Here is an 18,738-nt window from a genome sequence, read left to right on the forward strand (position 1 = left end):
AGAGGTGAACCCAGATCTGGTTTCTCAGGCTACGTTCGTTATAAGATAGAAGAGTAATATATGAAACATACTGCTCACTTAAAAAAATGTCCTGTATACTTTAAGTAGCGCCACACTGGGGGGGAAAAGAAAGAAATATGGGGAAGACAGCAAGTAGAGTAACTATTACTACTAAATATATATCTCGAGCAACTGCACAATTCAAAAAACAAAAGCTCAACCTCCTAGTGTTGAAATTTGTTTAGCAATGAAAATTTTCAATAGGGCTTTCAAACATTTTCAGCTGCATCTCCGAGTTGAGATCCTTCTGCACTCCCAGTAGAAGACAGTTTCTCAGCTGCCAACCTCTGTTCTAGTGCCCTTGCTCCTCGCTCTCTGCAGCCAAGACATCAATGACTAGCAGAACATGTCTAAGTAATGCCTAGAACATTCACCTTCTAAAGTGATACATGCTACATAACATTTGAGGAAGTTACCATGTAAAGATATGAAAAACGCATGGATAAATTAATGGAAAGAAGGGAGCTCCATGGCATGATGTTGGCCATGGAATATTCAGCATGCTACACAATTCTGCATTGATTAATGCAACAAATTTTAGCAATGCTCGAGTCCCATACAGTGTAGAAATTATACAAGAGGACTGGGAAAGTTGGACCGAGTATAATGAAGGAACTCAGGAAAAATAAATTTCCCAGAACATATTTTGGGAATAGATGAAAACGTAGCTAAAAACAAGGCCTTCAACCTATGGAAAGATTGCCTTCAACCTATGGAAAGATGCAATCTCCCTAGCTACACAAAATCTTGAGAATTAATACAAGATAATGTTATTAAAAAAAAGCAACGAGGTGCACTGATAAAACAAGGAGGAAAAACACATAGAACTTGGCTATCAAATAGTGGTGTCTTTCTTAATTCTTTTGTATTACGAGAGAGCACAGTGATATTTTCTACTAGTTGCATGCAACTTATGGGAGAAGGTGGTTAACAAAGTCATCAATGACGCAACTATTACCAGGAGAACTCAATCTTGAATAACATTGAGTTTTATCAAGGCTTTGATGAAGTTTCAATTCCTGATAGCAGATCTTTAGAAAATGATATTTCCGACAATAAGTCTTAAGTGTCTGAAAAGTTACCGCACATTGACAATCCTATAATATTTTGAACTTCACATCCATAATGAATTCATGATAGCAGGTCAAATTATGTTTCCACACCCTAATTTGATTCCAACAACATCCACATTAAAGATTGGAGATAATTTTCTCATGGTTCCTGCTATATTGATTTTGTGACTCCTCGAGAATCGTCATAAACAGAGACTAATGTTTTGTGTTTCCACACCCTAATTTGATTCCAACAACATCCACATTAAAGATTGGAGATAATTTTCTCATGGTTCCTGCTATATTGATTTTGTGACTCCTCGAGAATCGTCATAAACAGAGACTAATGTTTTGTGTTTACATCATGTCTTCTTCACACTGGTCTTGTGACCTCAACTTCTCATTGCCTTCATCAATCAATCATTAACCATTACAAATTCAGGGTTACTTTTTGTCCACTTAGGAAAATTTTGATGTAGACTTGCGTCCAATATGAAAGTGAAAGAATTTGAAGTAAAACAATTTCAAAGGATTTGGTGGGAGAAATCCTAATTTGGTCAGGATTGAAGAAACTGTAGTTTGATTGGCATCTGAAGAAATACTAATTGAGCATTTAATTTGCTTTATGTAGATACTTCTAGTTTGTTCTTTCAATCCTAATTTATTTAGGATATGGAGAAAATTTGTTCAAAATTGAGTTTAGTTTGAGTTAGAATCTGCTTCAGTGAATGTCCTTTGCAGGGGCGGATCAAGTATATAGAGGGTGGTGTCAAGTGCCACCACCCTAAATCATACAATATTGAAGCATGTGTGAACTTCGAAGCAAAGCGGCATCTTAAATCATGTCAGTACTTACTAGTGACTCACTAACTTTTAATCGGCCAAAACTAAAAATAAAGTGACCCATGACCCATTAACTAAAATGGCCCAATTCACCAGATATCAAAGAGCTACGCTCAAGTTTGAAAAAGGGGAAAAAAATACATAAGTTTACACGATGAATGTAGTGGAAATTTGAATGAGGCTATTTTGCATAGGGCTCCATCCTAATTATGTCTAGTTCAATATATTTTGCATCTCATTAAACTCCCTAATTATATATCATGACGCCACGATTATGAATTTCTGGCTCCACCACTAGTCCTTTGGGCGTACACATACTTCTCCTTTGTTAGATTAGATTAACTGGAGTTGAGAATTCTATAAAGTTGGATTTTATGGAATTATTTCCTTTGTGTGAAAATCAGCCCAAGACCCTTGTCTCATATTCCTTGCGCGCCCTTTTTCTAATCTAAAACTGAAACCAAACCCCAAACCCCAGCCATCATTAATCAATCTATTCTGCTTATTCCTCACTACTAATCAATGGAAATAAATAACATGACACTCCAAAATATGGAGGCTCAAGACGGTGTTCAAGACAGATGGGAATATCAAACTGTGAATAAAAACTTACCTTCTTCTCAAGGCTTCAATAGGATCTGAACCAGGCAAATGGGTTTCGTCCAGTGCATTATCTCCTGATCCTCCTGCAGATACCGACCTTCCACAAATTGCCCGATCAAAAACTGAAGCAATTGGATCCAGAATTGGTCTGTAAGATACAAACAAGTCGGATAATCAGCACCCAGGAGGCAAATAGAATTGAATGTTCTTTAGAAGGGTAAAAATGACCTCAGGAATTCAGGGAAGAAACTGGAGAAGGAAAACTCATCACTTGGATCTCCCTTGAGTCCTGTTTCTGGCTTCCTTTGGAAGTAGCGCAAGTATATCCAACTCATATAAATACCAAATATAATTGTTGGAATGTAAGATGAAGACCCCTCCAAGAAGAAACTAATTGCAACCGACACCAAGACAAAAAGAGTTGGCAACCACTACAAAGATCAGGAAAGACAAAAATAAAGCATCAGTATCTTTCCCTCCAATAACTATAAATCTATCCACGCGCAAAAGAAAGTTAGTTACCCAAAAATACCTTTAGTTTAATCTTCAATATACTCAGCTCATCATCTGGTGTAATTTGCTTAATGCCCACCAGGAACCCTGAAAGGACACCGTGGAAGCCAGAAAGAGGTGTATAGCTGTCGAGCATTTGTGGAATAAAAAGAGTCAGTACCAACAGCGTTAAGACAATGTGCACGTATATAAATCAATACAATATGATGGGAGAAGTCTGGTTTCGAATAGCTCGCAATAGATGAGAGCTGCATGTAGTGTCCACATAGGTAATGAGGAAGTTAGAATTGAACAGACATGATCCATCTGTAGATCATACATACTTCATATGCCTCCTAGAAAGTACTATATGTAGACAAATATCAGTAAAGGAATGCATGCTGTTAGAGATAGGTATTTCAAAACCCTTTTTGTAACAATAAAGATGAAATTTACTCGAATTGTGAGATAAGGTCTAAGGTCAAGGCATTGTTTCTCTCTTGGCCAATTTCTCTTCCTGGAGTGCTATGTAGCACGGACACGGATCCGACACGGCCATCCGACACGCCGACACGAGGCAAATCCTAAAAAATACATAGGATACATGTGTTCGACACGTGTGTCCGACACGGACACGACACGACACGGCTTCATGTTATGCGTGTCCGTGCTTCATAGCTGGAGTGCACCATTGACTTGGTTCACGTACAGGTCAAAACTCTAGAACTAAGATATCTGATTTGAGTCCTGGCGTGGGTGCACCTTACCTGTTAAGGCATGACCTCTATACTGGCATGTAAGAAAAATTAATAAAGGTTAGAAATTTTGGTTTGTTCTGCATAATTTATATAGAAGCATGTAGGTCACCTAGATATGATGGTCCAGTTCCAGGGATTATGGGTATGGGCCTTCCTGGACACCAATGCAAAATATATGGGTCCAAATTGAACTCAATTCTACTTGCAACCTCACTAACAAGCAACCTGACCTAAGCTCTGACTAATTTCAAAATGTCTAAATTGAGGTAGCAGATTTACTAAACCATGTTATTTCAGACGATTTACCATGCAAGACTACACCTCCAACATTGTATTCTTTAAATCTAATTCCAAGAAAGCTAATAAGGCCTGAGACTTTTAGCGTTAAACATACAGCAGACTTGCCAATATGTTCAAACCCTAAAAACAACGATTTAATGATTTGCGAATTCAAATGAAATTGTGTGCTAGAACTTCTAGAAATCAATATTGATTTAAGCATAAACAAGATTATGGTACATCACTATGAAGTAAGATGACCTTGCAACCCAGCTCTCTCACTCTGACAAGCAACCTGACATAAGCTCTGACTAATTTCAAAATGTCTAAATTGAGGTAGCAGATTTACTAAACCATGTTATTTCAGACGATTTACCATGCAAGACTACACCTCCAACATTGTATTCTTTAAATCTAATTCCAAGAAAGCTAATAAGGCCTGACACTTTTAGCATTAAACATACAGCAGACTTGCCAATATGTTCAAACACTAAAATCAACGATTTTATGATTTGCGAATTCAAATGAAATTGTGTGCTAGAACTTCTAGAAATCGATATTGATTTAAGCATAAACAAGATTATGGTACATCACTATGAAGTAAGATGACCTTGCAACCCAGCTCTCTCACTCTCCCTCGCTCCATCTCTCTGCTTCCTTCCCCTCTCTTCCAATTCCTTTTCTCCTTTTGATCACACAGTAACCTATTTTCCTTTAAGGGTTCCAATAACTATAATTATTTACAAAAGAGATTGATGCTTTAAGCTGGATAAGAAATGGGTAAAGTGGATAAAACCAGGTTAGAAGCAATATATAGATCTGCATATGTATATTACACATAAATTTAAATTTTAGCAATCAGATTACTCACAGGTAACTTTCCTGTCTTGTGATGTAGTATAGTCCAATAGCGGTTGCAAAAACACAGATTGAGGTTAAAAAATTCACCACAATGATAAACTTCAGGAATTCCCTCGGCCCCCATAACGGCTCTAACAACCTCCCAAAGAAAAGAAGACCAACCGTGCTTATGGCTACCTGCGTCAGGAAATAAAAATGTCAGTCCATACGAACAATATATGAAGAAGATGGAAGGCCTCAGTTTATGTATGTATATATATATAAAACAAAGGAAATGTCCAAAAGAATAAAATTGCATCATATATTAAAATAATTTAAGAGAAAAGGTTGTCTGACTCCCAGCTGTATTCATGAATGTCTGCCACAGCCACTATACCCATATCAAGAAGAGATTTTCTACAAAGAGGAATGTTTGGATTACGAAAAGAGATGAAAATGGCAGAAAGTAGCTAAAATAGCGGCATAGCTGCATATTCCCTTTTGAGTACCTGAAGAAGCATACTATGAAAGACGGGCACAGGTTAATTTCAGGGTGACCACAATACTAAGAAATGATGGCTTTGCCATTGTGATAATATCCAGACAGGCAGACACAAGATAGTTTATTTTGGAACAACGTTTGTTGATGCTCGTGAACAAACAGTCAATGGGGGTTCCCGCAGTCGGATGCAGATCGATCCTGTCGACGGTGGGGAAGAAGGAGAGGATGAATGTTGGGGCCGACTCCTCCTCCGACTTTATGCCCGATCCTGAGCGCGCGGGGCGTACTGATGGCCTGCACATGCAAGAATCGCAGGAATACGAGGCTAGTTTCCCCCATGGTACCTTCGACGGTCAAGTCGGTGAACTTGAAGAGGATTTTTTGAGACGTCCCTGGGCCATTGAGGTCCTAGCAAGACGTTTCTCTTTTAGGGTTGGCGGATTATTAAGAAGTGGAAATCAAGTTCGTGTGTAAGAATAAGCAGAGATCCCCCTCCCCTCTTTTTCTTTTCTTACCTTCCTTTGGAAATCAAGTTCGTGTGTAAGAATAAGCAGAGATCCCCCTCCCCTCTTTTTCTTTTCTTACCTTCCTTACCTCCCTTTATAGCCCCCCGCCTCTGAGCAGAGATCCCCCTCCCCTCTTTTTCTTTTCTTACCTTCCTTACCTCCCTTTATAGCCCCCCGCCTCTGGGAGTTTAACCCTCGGCTTTTTGACTACGCACAGGAGGCGATTTGAAAGGTGAACATGCAGGTTGTTGAGTCATCTTTCTTCTTTTAGGTGTCGGCAGGCGACTAGAAGGGAAGTCACTCAGTGTCAGGGGAGAAACGTCTTCTCAGTGTCCTGGACCTGACAGGTGAGGCGTGACAGTGGATAGACTAGCTACTTGGTCGTTCTTCCTTCTCCAGATGATGGCTGGTAAGTGGAGGGGAAGTTATTCGAGGCTAGGAGAGCATCATAGCGATCTCTGGAATGCGACTTGTGAGTAGAATAAGCGGCTTATGTAGGGAATTCTTGTCAGAGCGTAGATCTTGATGGGACTGGTCAATGCTGTAGCGTCGAGTGATATTTGAAATGAACTTGGTCAGATCTTATCTCTTTAGTCGAGGCGGGTTGATCCGTGAGTCATCATTATGATTTGCCGACAACCGAGTGGATTTTGGGACGAGAGCACCATCGAGACGTCTGCTCGGGGAGTCGTCTTAATCGCTGGGGGCCGACTGCTCCTGCGCTTCGAGTCGATTATGACGACTCTCGGTCGAGAGAGGGCTCGTCTGCTTGACTGGTCAATAGACTTGACCTCGGCTGGGCTTCTGAGTTTCTTGAGCTAGTTTGGACCATGGCTTTGTAGACTTATGCAGTCAATCTTTTGATATTTTTATCTTTAGATGATAAATTACCATAACAGTTGGCCCATTTTATTCGGAGCTGACTTTGGTCGGGTCCGAGTGAAATAGGTATGATTCGGCTTCTGATGCCAAGGATCTTTGGCCAGTCAGTCGTGGCTGGAGAGATAGTATTGGGCTTGCTAGCCGTCGGTTCCCCTTCGAAATAATGTTGTCGATATTGGAAACCGCTACGTGGGGGAACGAGGCGTCGTGGTCAAAATGGGCGGTAGTTATGCGGGGCGGTTGATATTCCCAACGAGTCGTTTCCGTTTCTCAAAACGGATCTTTAATCTTTTTTGGTGGCTTCAAGATATGCCTCTTGAGTTCTGCATGCTTCTTCAGAGACATATAAATAATCCCTGACACAGCTTTAGGAGTACATTCTTCATCGGGAACATTCTTCTTCTTGTTGGATCCCCGTCTCCTTAGGAATTTTACACATGGCTTTTCCCCAGGATGACCGTGAGAGGAAGCTTAGGGTTCTGTACTTATCTCGGTCAAGAATGTCTGTGGATAACGAGACATGGTTGCGCGATAGGTACGGCATGTCTCGTGTAATGACCATAGGGGCACCGGATAGCTTCACTCCGGTACATATGCATGGCGAGGACCGAGTGCCTCTTTATCTGGCGCATCTGCAGTGTGACCCGCGTCTGCTACTGCATCCCTTCGTTAGGAAGGTTTTTACGGCTCTTGGGGTTTCCCCCTGCCAATTCCACCCGCACGCCATCTGCACTTTGATGGCGTTTATAGACGTCTGCTCCGAGGCAGATGTGGTGCCTAATATAGCTTGTTAGGACACGTGGTCAGCGTGGGATCCGCTGAGGAGGACCCCCACTATTTCTTCTCTATCGAGGCGATTTCTGCTTGGATGTCGACCTCCCAGAGCTAAACGGATAATGGAAGAGGCTCTTCGTCTGGGTGTTCGGCGCCAACAATATATTGTCTTGCTCGGGTTGGCCCGAGGTGCAGGAGAATGTACTTGCGCTAAGGGCTCTTAGTGACCCGGATGCCAAAGATCTCGAGAAGCTTCGAGGTCTTCTCGGTCTTCAAGAGTCTAGAGCTTTGAACGAAGAAGAATTCTCAGAGATGGGAAGGTCCTCCTCATCCTCCTCCGGCTCCGAAGCGACAGTCCTTCCTCCACCAATGGAGGTCTGTAAAAGAGGTGCTGACTCGGAGGAGCCGAGTTCTTCCAGAAGGCCTTTGAAGAAAATGAAGAGGGATTCTGAGGGTGATGACCATCAGCCTTAAGAAAGAGCATTAAGAATAGATGTCGTCCCCCCCCCCCCCTTCTTTTCTTTCTTTTTTTTTTTTTTGCAAGCTCTGTTGTACCGGATAGCTTCACTCCGGTACATATGCATGGCGAGGACCGAGTGCCTCTTTATCTGGCGCATCTGCAGTGTGACCCGCGTCTATCACTGCATCCCTTCGTTAGGAAGGTTTTTACGGCTCTTGGGGTTTCCCCCTGTCAATTCCACCCGCACGCCATCTGCACTTTGATGGCGTTTATAGACGTCTGCTCCGAGGCAGATGTGGTGCCTAATATAGCTTGTTAGGACACGTGGTCAGCGTGGGATCCGCTGAGGGGGACCCCCACTATTTCTTCTCTATCGAGGCGATTTCTGCTTGGATGTCGACCTCCCAGAGCTAAACGAATAATGGAAGAGGCTCTTCGTCTGGGTGTTCGGCGCCGACAATATATTGTCTTGCTCGGGTTGGCCCGAGGTGCAGGAGAATGTACTTGCGCTAAGGGCTCTTAGTGACCCGGAGGCCAAAGATCTCGAGAAGCTTCGAGGTCTTCTCGGTCTTCAAGAGTCCAGAGCTTTGAACGAAGAAGAATTCCCAGAGATGGGAAGGTCCTCCTCATCCTCCTCCGGCTCCGAAGCGACAGTCCTTCCTCCACCAATAGAGGTCTGTAAAAGAGGTGCTGACTCGGAGGAGCCGAGTTCTTCCAGAAGGCCTTTGAAGAAAATGAAGAGGGATTCTGAGGGTGATGACCATCAGCCTTAGGAAAGAGCATTAAGAACCCCCTCCCCCTCTTTCTTTATTTTATTTTATTTTTTTTTGCAAGCTCTGTTGGGCCCTTTTTTTGTAAAAAAAAAGAGATGGTACAAGACTCATTTTTGAATGAGAGAGTGATTTCTCCTGTCTTTTGCTTGAGAGTTGTTGAAATGATTTGAACATGTTGAAACTCTGCTTTTTTTCCCAGAATAATGTCGGTCCCTTGGGGCTTGTCTTGGGTTCATCTAGGGAGAGAACCATAGATGTAGCGTCGACTTGAGGAGTCTTTGTACCTTGGGCTACTTTTGATACGGAATCAGTGGTTTTGGAACAGACTAAGAAGTCGTTGTGCCTTGTTTAGTTCTTAAATGAAGAGCTAAGGACTTTGTTCTGACTGAGAAGTTGTTTTGCCTTGGTTTTATCCAGATTAGAAAGAGCCAAGGGCTTTATCCCGATTGAGAAGTCGTTGTGCCTTGGTTTTATCCAGATTAGGTACCAATGTCTTGATACCGACTGAGAAGTCATTTTTTTCTTGGACTTATCTTTTAGGAAGAGCCAATGGCTTTGTTCCGACTGAGAAATCGTGCCTTGGTTTTATTCAGATTAGGTACCAAGGTCTTTATTCCGACTGAGAAGTAGTTTTACCTTGGTTTTACCCAGATTAGGTACCAAGGTCTTGATACCGACTGAGAAGTTGTTTTTGCCTTGGACTTATCTTTTAGGAAGAATCAATGGCTTTATTCCGACTGAGAAGTCGTTTTGCATTAGTTTTACCCAGATTAGGTACCAAGGTCTTAACCACTATGGACGATGAGAGCAGAAAGAATCGAACCATATGTTGTGCCTTAGGCTTACCTTTAAGAAGAGCCAATGTCTTTGTTCCGACTGAGAAATCGTTTTGCCTTGGTTTTACCCTGAGGAGGTACCAAGATCTTGATACTGACTAAGAAATCGTTTTGCCTTGGGCCTATCCCGAGGTGACGCCAGGGCCTGACTGAGGGGTCATTACGCCATGGGCCTATCCTAAGACGGCACCAGGGTCTTGTGATCGACTGAGGAGTCGTTTTACCTTGGTTTTACCCAGATTAGGTACCAAGGTCTTGATACCGACTGAGAAGTCGTTTTGCCTTAGGCCTATCCCGAGGTAGCGCCAGAGCCTGACTGATGGGTCATTGCGCCGTGGGCCTATCCTGAGGCGGCACCAGGATCTTGTGACCGACTGAGGAGTCGTTTTACCTTGGTTTTATCCAGAATAGGTACCAAGGTCTTGATACCGACTGAGAAGTTGTTTTACCTTGGACCTATCCCGAGGTGACGCCAGGGCCTGACTGAGGGGTCATTGCGCCAAGGGCCTGTCCTGAGACGGCAACAGGATCTTGTAACCGACTAAGGAGTCATTTTGCCTTGGTTTTACCCAGATTAGGTACCAAGATCTTGATACCGACTGAGAAATCGTTTGCCCAGACGATCGGGTCTTTTGATGTCTTTCTTTTCATTTGACATTTTCATTGATTGTTTTGAAATTTATACATGAGAGTACAGGTCTTTTGATGTCTTTCTTTTCATTTGACATTTTCATTGATTGTTTTGAAATTTATACATGAGAGTACAACTCATTCACATTTATTCCATCGGGCAATCATTTTCATTGATTGTTTTGAAATTTATACATGAGAGTACAACTCATTCACATTTATTCCATCGGGCAATGCCGAATTCGTGTTTCTCGTCCACATGTGTTTTGAAGACGGCTTCTTGGCTGGAGACAAGGTCCCCGAGACGGAGCTTGCTTGGCTGTTTCTTTTCGCCGGTGATCATTCCAGTTTTGATGAGAGCGAGTTGTTGCTTCATCGGCCATCTTTGTTGCCGAACTGAGGTACACCCGGAATCGGGGGTTGCTCTTTCTCTCGATGGTGAGCTGTTTGGCTTCAGATGTCGTTAAGTCGTCGACATATTTGTCATTTTATCAGCCAAGGACCTTTCTGAACTTAAGAGTTTTTGTTGAGGTCCTTGCACGTCGATGATGGACATGATAATTTTCAACAGATCTTGTTTGTCCACCGTCGGTTGCTCTGTTAGGCCCGATATTCTGTTGTTTGAGCTTTTGGAAGATGTTGCTCGATGGAGGAGGTTTAAGCAACTTTTGTGATGGGGGTTTCTTGTTGGTGAGAACCCCATACGTCGAGGTTTTGTTCCCTAGAATTTGATGGGATCATGCCTTCCCCTTAGGGTTTCCAGGGATAACGATGGCCGGACCTTCCTATAAACGAAGAAGCCTTCTTGCAGGGGGAGTACAAGTCACATGCTTCAACCACCAGGTGTTACTTCGATTCTGGCGGTTCTGAGCATTTGCTAAGGTGTCAGGGTTATTAATCTTCCTGAGAAGACCAGATGGCGAGCCCTTGAGTGTTCCCTGCAATCTCATTCTTGGTGAGGAATGACTCTCCTTTGGAGGTGGTGATGGTCCGAGGAGCCTGCCACAGACTTGATCGCTACTCCTTGTTCGGGGGAGCTATTACCGACAAGAACTTGAGCGATACTGGATCTGATCATTATCCCTGGTGGTTCCGTTTGCGATCCAACCCCAGACCTCTTGACTGTCCCGACAATGGGGTTTTTCATCTGTGACAGCGATTAGAAACCTGTGCTTCATTCTCAAGCCAGACAAGCATCATAGTGGTATGTCTTTTCTTAGGAGAGCTTTCGAGGTTCTACTTAGCAAATACCCCCCCCAAAGTTGCTGCCTCCAAGGGCTACACCCACATTGGCTCCTCATAACCATAGGCTAATCCTCCTTAGCTTGAATGATGCGATTCCAGGCTTTGTTTAGCTTGAATGGTGTAATTCCAGTGCTCTTCAAGGACGAAAAACATCAGGCCCTGACTTAGAATTGGGTATTTCTTCTCAGAGAATAAAGTAAGCCCCACGATGGGCGCCAAACTGTTGATGCTCGTGAACAAACAGTCGATGGGGGTTTCCCGCAGTCAGATTCAATTTTGATCCTGACGATGGTAGGGAAGAAGGAGAGGATGAATGTTGGGACCGATTCCTCCTCCGACTTTATGTCCGATCCTGAACGCGCGGGGTGTACTGATGGCCTGCACATGCAAGAATCGCAGGAATACGAGACTAGTTCCAACCGTGGTACCTCCGACGGTCAAGTTAGTTTGTGAACTTGAGGAGGGTTTTTTGAGAGGTCCCCGGGCCATTGAGAGGTCCTAACAGTGTGTTTCTTTTTTAGGGTTGGCGGATTATTAAGAACTGGAAATCAAGTTCGTGTGTAAGAATAAGCAGAGATCCCCCTCCCCTCTTTTTCTTTTCTTACCTTCCTTACCTCCCTTTATAGCCCCCCGCCTCTAGGAGTTTGACCCTCGGCTTTTGTTGACTACGCAAAAGAGGCGATTTGAAAGGTGAACAGGCAGGCTGTTGAGTCATTTTTTCCCTTCCAGGTGTCGGCATGCGACTGGAAGGGAAGTCACTTAGTGTTAGGGGAGAAACGTCTTCTCAGTGTCCTGGACCTGACAGGTGAGGCGTGATAGTGGATAGACTAGCTACTTAGTCGTTCTTCCTTCTCCAGATGGCGCCTAGTAAGTGGAGGGGAAGTTATTCAAGACTAGGAGAGCATCATGACGATCTCTGGGATGCGACTTGTGAGTAGAATAAACGGCTTATGTAGGGAATCCTTGTCAGAGCGTAGATCTTGATGGGACTGGTCAATGCTGTAGCGTCGAGTGATATTTGAAGTGAACTTGGTCAGATCTTATCTCTTTAGTCGAGGCGGGTTGATCCGTGAGTCATCATTATGATTTGCCGACCGACAACCGAGTGAGTTTTGGGACGAGAGCACCATCGAGACGTCTGCTCGGGAAGTCGTCTTAATTGCGGGGGGGCGACTGGTCCCGCGCTTCGAGACGGTTATGACAACTCTCGGTCGAGAGAGGGCTCGTCTGCTTGACTGGTCAATAGACTTGATCTCGGCTGGGATTCTGAGTTTCTTTAGCTGGTTTGGACCATGGCTTTGTAGACCTATGCAGTCAATCTTTCGATATTTTTATCTTTAGATGGTAAATTACCATAACAACGTTAATTCCTCTCAAAAGCTATATGATACCAAGCGACAAAAAAAGAATTTGATAATGTCAACGAGCAAGTATCAAACATCAATATTAAATTAAAGATCACCTGTTGTTGATAATTCTGTAGTATTGAATATATAACAGTGCCATTACTTAATGTAGTCTTCTGATTTCTTTCCTTTTCCCAAGTGAAAAACAATATGGTGTGAAAGAAATGGGTAAAAACTTATAGGAAACTGCAATTAATGAAGACAAGAAAGGCATTCCATCTATTAAGATATGAACAATGCATTAAGTTTGTTGTGCATAATAGAACAGAAAGTTACAATACCCCTGGAAGTGATTGTTCAAGATAACCAGCAGTGACGAGGTTCCATGCGAATGGAATGGTCCTGAAAGGAGAAAATGTGCCAACAGAGATAAAAAGAGTGCAAGTTCAAAAACGCAAAGATCCAGATATTACTTGCAAAATGAACCACTATCAATTAAACAAACTATATGGTTACAAATGTAGAAAAAAATTGAATCCAGATAAATGCAATTAAGAGAAAAGGTAAACCACGATTCACAAAGATCAAGATGAATGCTTTTAGTTAGTTCTGTATTATCGTCAAATCTCTTATATTATGGATTCAACGGCACCAAAGTGAATCCAGGTATAGAGGAGCCCAAGCCTCCATCAAGACAGATGCTCTCACCCACACATCTCTAAATGATGCCATACTGGTGGCAACTTTAACTTATCGTTGTCAGCTTGGAGTATGGAACATTGGAGCTTCCAATTAATTTCTACACAGAATGACCTGGAGTTTCTTATTCAAACATGTTACTTTACAAGATAAGAGACAGATCTAAGCAGGGCGAAAACTGTTGGTTCCTGAACTGGAAAGATGGGACTGACAGTTCTCCCCTCTAAACCATTAAATTAGCAGAAATTTCCAGTCTGATTCAATACTCTAAAGAAACTGAATGCACAGCCACTAATGATGCCTTTAAAAGGATTAGCTGATATGCGCTTTGTGCTTGTTGTACTATCAAACAAGGAGTACTCTGGCACTCGACCTCAAAACAGTAAGCAAAGTTCCTTTGCTCTTACACATTGTTTGGTACATGTGAATGAGTGGGAATGGACCAATTCCCACTTCTCATTCCTTCCTTCCAAACACAAAATGTTTTTGGAAGTTAGAAATCTCGTTTTCACTTCTCATCTATTCTCACTTTATGTAGGAATGATCATTCCCAATGAAATGTTAGGGAAAGTGCGTTACCATTTAAGTGAGAATCAAGAAGCACCTAACTTCCAAATATTGCTCATTCCCATTTCATTCTCTAATTGTAGCCAAATGTGAGAATGGAAATGAATATTTCATTCCCATATTAATTCCATTCCACTGCTTGTTTAATTCCATTCTCACTTGACTCGGTTCCCATGTACCAACAAGTCATTAGTCCCCTGCATATGTTTAATTGCCTAGAGAATCACGGTTTTCTTAGCCCGTGCTGACTCTCAAATATCCTACATGTTCGCGTCAAAAGTTGGTTTTGTCATGGAATTCATTATATCTTCGGTCGATTACAATAAATTCAAAAGAAATAGTCTTTTTATAAGACTTCTTTTACACAACAAAAGGAAAATTACAACTCTTGAGAAACAAACGCAGGACCGTTGTTTGGATCGCTGCTTGCGTGGGATCTTTGCCTGTGCCGGGAGCGCTTTGACTCGTGGACCACCGAATCACAGATTCTGATTGAACCGTGAGGGGTTTAATGATTCTTCCTTCGTTTATCGAAGTAAGAATTTGAAGCGAATATCTTATCGATGTAAGATGTTCACTCTTCCAAAGATCAAGTCTGAGCTTAGATCTCTAGGACTCGCTAGAAGCTTCTTGAGGATGTTTGTGAAGAAGGAAGACTCTCTCTCTTGCTCTAATTCACCAAAACTCAAGGCTCTCTGCTCTAATCTCTCTGGAAAATGCTCAGCCCTTGTCAATGATGTCCATAGGGGGGTATTTATAGCCTCCTTGGACAATAACTGAAGAAATAGCCGATCAACGACTATCCCTTTGACCGCGACATCCCGGACTGCAGCGGCTATTGGCGCGGCAGCATGAACTGCAGCGGCCACAGGGGCAGTTACCAGCACGTTCCATCGTGCTTGAAACTGTCCTCCCACGACTTTTAACCACCTTTTTCGTGGTTTAACTGCTTGTCCACGTCAGCACACGTTCTATCTCTAGTATGCTGCCACGTGGGCTTTAAATAATCATCGTACAACTGTCTTGTAACCGCCGCAGCACTCCCCTATAATAGCCGCGGCACCATAGGTTGCCGCGCTATAGCCGCGGTACCATAGGCTGCCGCGCCTTAGCCGCGGCACCATGGGCTGCCGCGCCACAGTGCTGCCTGATGACGTGTATAACGTTCTTCTATGTTATCTTGAGTGGTGTTTGGATGTCTGTAAGCATTTTTTGACGCCTACAAATATCATGAGTTATAGCTCATGAAATCGCGAATTTTAAAATATGCTTTGTTAATTGCCATTGGGTTGAAATGAACGGAAATAGATAAAAATCGTTGCTTTTGAAGTACGTATTATTACGTATCATTTGGACAAAACTAACAAAAATTACCAAAATTATGGGTTATATAACACATCAAAGATCGTGAAGTTCAAGTGATAATTAATTTCCATTTAGTCGAGTGATCAATATTGGACAAGGATTATAATGCATTATAATTGCGAATATTGAAGTACCCGAACTTAATTGTCTTTTGGACAAAGCGAATTGAAATTGACAAAAGTAATGATTTATACCATATTAAAGTTGGGAATTTGGAAGCATGTATAATAACTTGTCACTAGGATGAAATGAACGAAAATTGTCAAAATTGTGAGTTATAATCCATTAAAATCGTGAAATTGAATAATCATAATTAATTGCTATTGGTTTGAACAATTGATGATGGACAAATTTTGCTATTAGCTCGAAAAGTGCGAAAAAGAAAAACAACTATTGATTGTAGCACATAAAAATCACGAATTTTAAAGTATGCATACTTTTTTGCGATTGGGTTGAAGAACAAAAATCCTGGATTATAGCCCATGAGAATCGTAATTTTTAATGAAAGAAAATTTTAATTGCTACTAGGTAGAAATTAGCGAAAATGGACTAAAATCGTGGGTTATAACTCATGAAAATCGCAAATTCTTTTGTACACGTGTTTAGTTACCAATGGGTCAAATCGGATGTCATGAGCAAATGTTGTGGATTATAGCACATGAAACTTCGAATATGAGATATGTTTAGTTAATTGTCTTTGAGTTGATGTAAATCGTGAGCTAATGCCTATGGAAACTGTGAAATTTTAAGTACAAATAATTTTATTATTTGGGTCAAAACGGACAAAAATTAACAAAACTCCTGGCTTATAATTCATAAAAATCACGAATTTTGAAGGATACATAATTTGTTGCCGTTGGGTCGTAATAAATTAAACTACACAAAAATTGTGGGTTGTAACCTATGAAAATTGCAAAATTTTAAGCGTATGCCAAATTAATTACCACTAAGTCGAAACTAATAAAAATGGACAAAATTCATGGGTTAAAACCTATGAAATTTGAAAATCATTAATATACTTATTTGTCATTGGGTCAAAGAACGAAAACTAACAAAAATCGCTTTATAGCTGATGAAAATGCAACTTTTGAAGAAACAATTACTTAATTTCCATTAGGTCGAAAAGAATGAAATTGTGAAAAAATGTGGGCTTTAGCCCATGACATTCTTGAAATTTGAAGTAGACACAATTAATTGTCATTTGGTCAAACGACTGATTATGGGCAAAAATTGTGGGTTATAACCATTGAAAATTGTGATTATTGAAGTTTGCATAATTCATGGCTATTGTGCTGAAATGGAAAAAAATTGGCTAAAACATGTACTTTAGGCCATGAAAATCATGAATTTTGAATTACACATACTTATTTTTCACTGAGAGTAAGAACGAAAATTGATAAAAATCGTGGATAATATAACTTATGTAAGCCACTTTTTTTTATAAAAGAAAGAAATTTTCTAAAATTGAAAAATAATTGTGGATTATACCTATAAAAATCGCGAGTTTTTGGTATGGTATGCATGATTGATTGACGATAGATCGAAACAAAGAAAATGAGCAAGTATTGTGGTTTGTAGCCCATAAAATCACAAATTCTGAAATATACTTTGTTTATTGCCATTGGGTTGAAATGAACAAAGTCGTGTTCATAATGGACGAATTTAATGAAAATCGTGAATTTCGAAGTATATATATATCTATTTTTCATGGATAAAAATAATGAAAGTAACAAAAATCATGGATTATTAGCCCATGCAAATTGCGAATTTTGAAGTTCGTGTAATTAGTTGCCATTGGGGGAACAAATGATAATTCTAGAAAATCGTGGGTCATAATCCATGTAAATTACAAATTTTGAATTGTACTCCCAATTAATTACATTTTTCAAAACAGACAAAAATGGAAAAAATCTTGGGTAGCTAACGAAAATCGTGAATTTTAAGGTACACATACTTATTTGTGATTTTTTCAAAGAACGAAACTTGATAAAAATCATGTATTGTAACCCATCAAAATCAATAATTTTGATTTGAAGTACGTATAGTAATTTGTCATTGGGATGAAATGAACAAAAATTGCTAAAATCCTGGGTTGTAACCAGAGGTTGTCATTGGTTGAACGACTGTAATTGGACAAAAGTAATGGGTTGAAACGAATCACCATTGGGTTACAATAAACTTAATCACCATTGGGTCGAAACGAATAAAAATTGACAAAAATTATGGATGATCCCATGAAAGTTGTGAATTTTGTATTGTGTACGATTACTTGTCATTGAGATGAGATGATAAAAAATTGTCAAAATCGTTAGCTATAATCTGTCAAAATCGTTAGTTATAATATATGAATTAGATTGATCGATCGGTAACGGCCAAACATTTGCTATTGGGTCAAAACATAGAATAACGGAAACCAACCATGGGCTTTAGCGCATGAAATTCAAGAATTTTAAATACATGTACTTTTTTGCCATTGACTCGTAGGACGAAAAATGTAGGTTATAGCTCGTAAAAATCACAATTTTTTATGAAAGAAAAATTTAATTTCCATTGGGTTGAAACTAACAAATATAGGCTGAAATTGTGGGTTATAATCCATGCAAGTCCCGAAATTTTTAGGTATGTATGTTTCGTTGCCAATGGGTCGAAATAGATGTAAAGAGCAAATATCGTGGATTTTATGCACATGAAATTTCGAATAAGAAATATGTTCAATTAGGGTCAAAAGCAACAAAATATACATAAATCGTGGGCTATAACATTTGAAAATTGTGATGTCTTAAGTAAGCTTGCTTATTTGTTATTGTGTCAAAATGAAAAAAAGAAAACAAAATTCATGGTTCATAGCCATGAATTTGTTGCTATTGGGTATATAAACAAATGAAAATCCACAAACAAATGAAGAAGAGCCACTTGTCTTTGATGATGATGTTTCAGACGAGGGATTGTATGGAGATGGATTCCAGGGAGGATAGCGATGATGGAGCATAGGAGGAACGTCATGATGATGATGAGATTAGATTAGATGCATGTTGTTAATTTATTATAATAGAGTCTAGACTATTCCTGTTTGACTGTCTTTTTGCTGATATTTTGGGACTTAAACTTCTAGATCTGGGATATTATGTCTTGTTATCTAGTATGTATGCATCTTTTATAATAAAGTCTAGACAATTTGTGCTTGGCACCAAGCATACCCATTTTTCTATATATATATATATATATA

General features: G+C 40.6%; 1 protein-coding gene across 1 annotated transcript; it reads right to left on the reverse strand.

The window, feature by feature from the left end:
• Positions 18-13,324, reverse strand: LOC109836151 (rhomboid-like protein 19; the record flags this gene model as incomplete). Its single annotated transcript, XM_020404037.1, has 6 exons — positions 18-375; positions 2,569-2,706; positions 2,787-2,989; positions 3,091-3,196; positions 4,959-5,125; positions 13,223-13,324. Coding segments are annotated over 6 exons (822 nt in total), but the record flags the coding sequence as incomplete, so codon positions are not given.

Source organism: Asparagus officinalis, chromosome 4 (assembly GCF_001876935.1).
Source record: "Asparagus officinalis chromosome 4, Aspof.V1, whole genome shotgun sequence".
NCBI lineage: Eukaryota > Viridiplantae > Streptophyta > Magnoliopsida > Asparagales > Asparagaceae > Asparagus > Asparagus officinalis.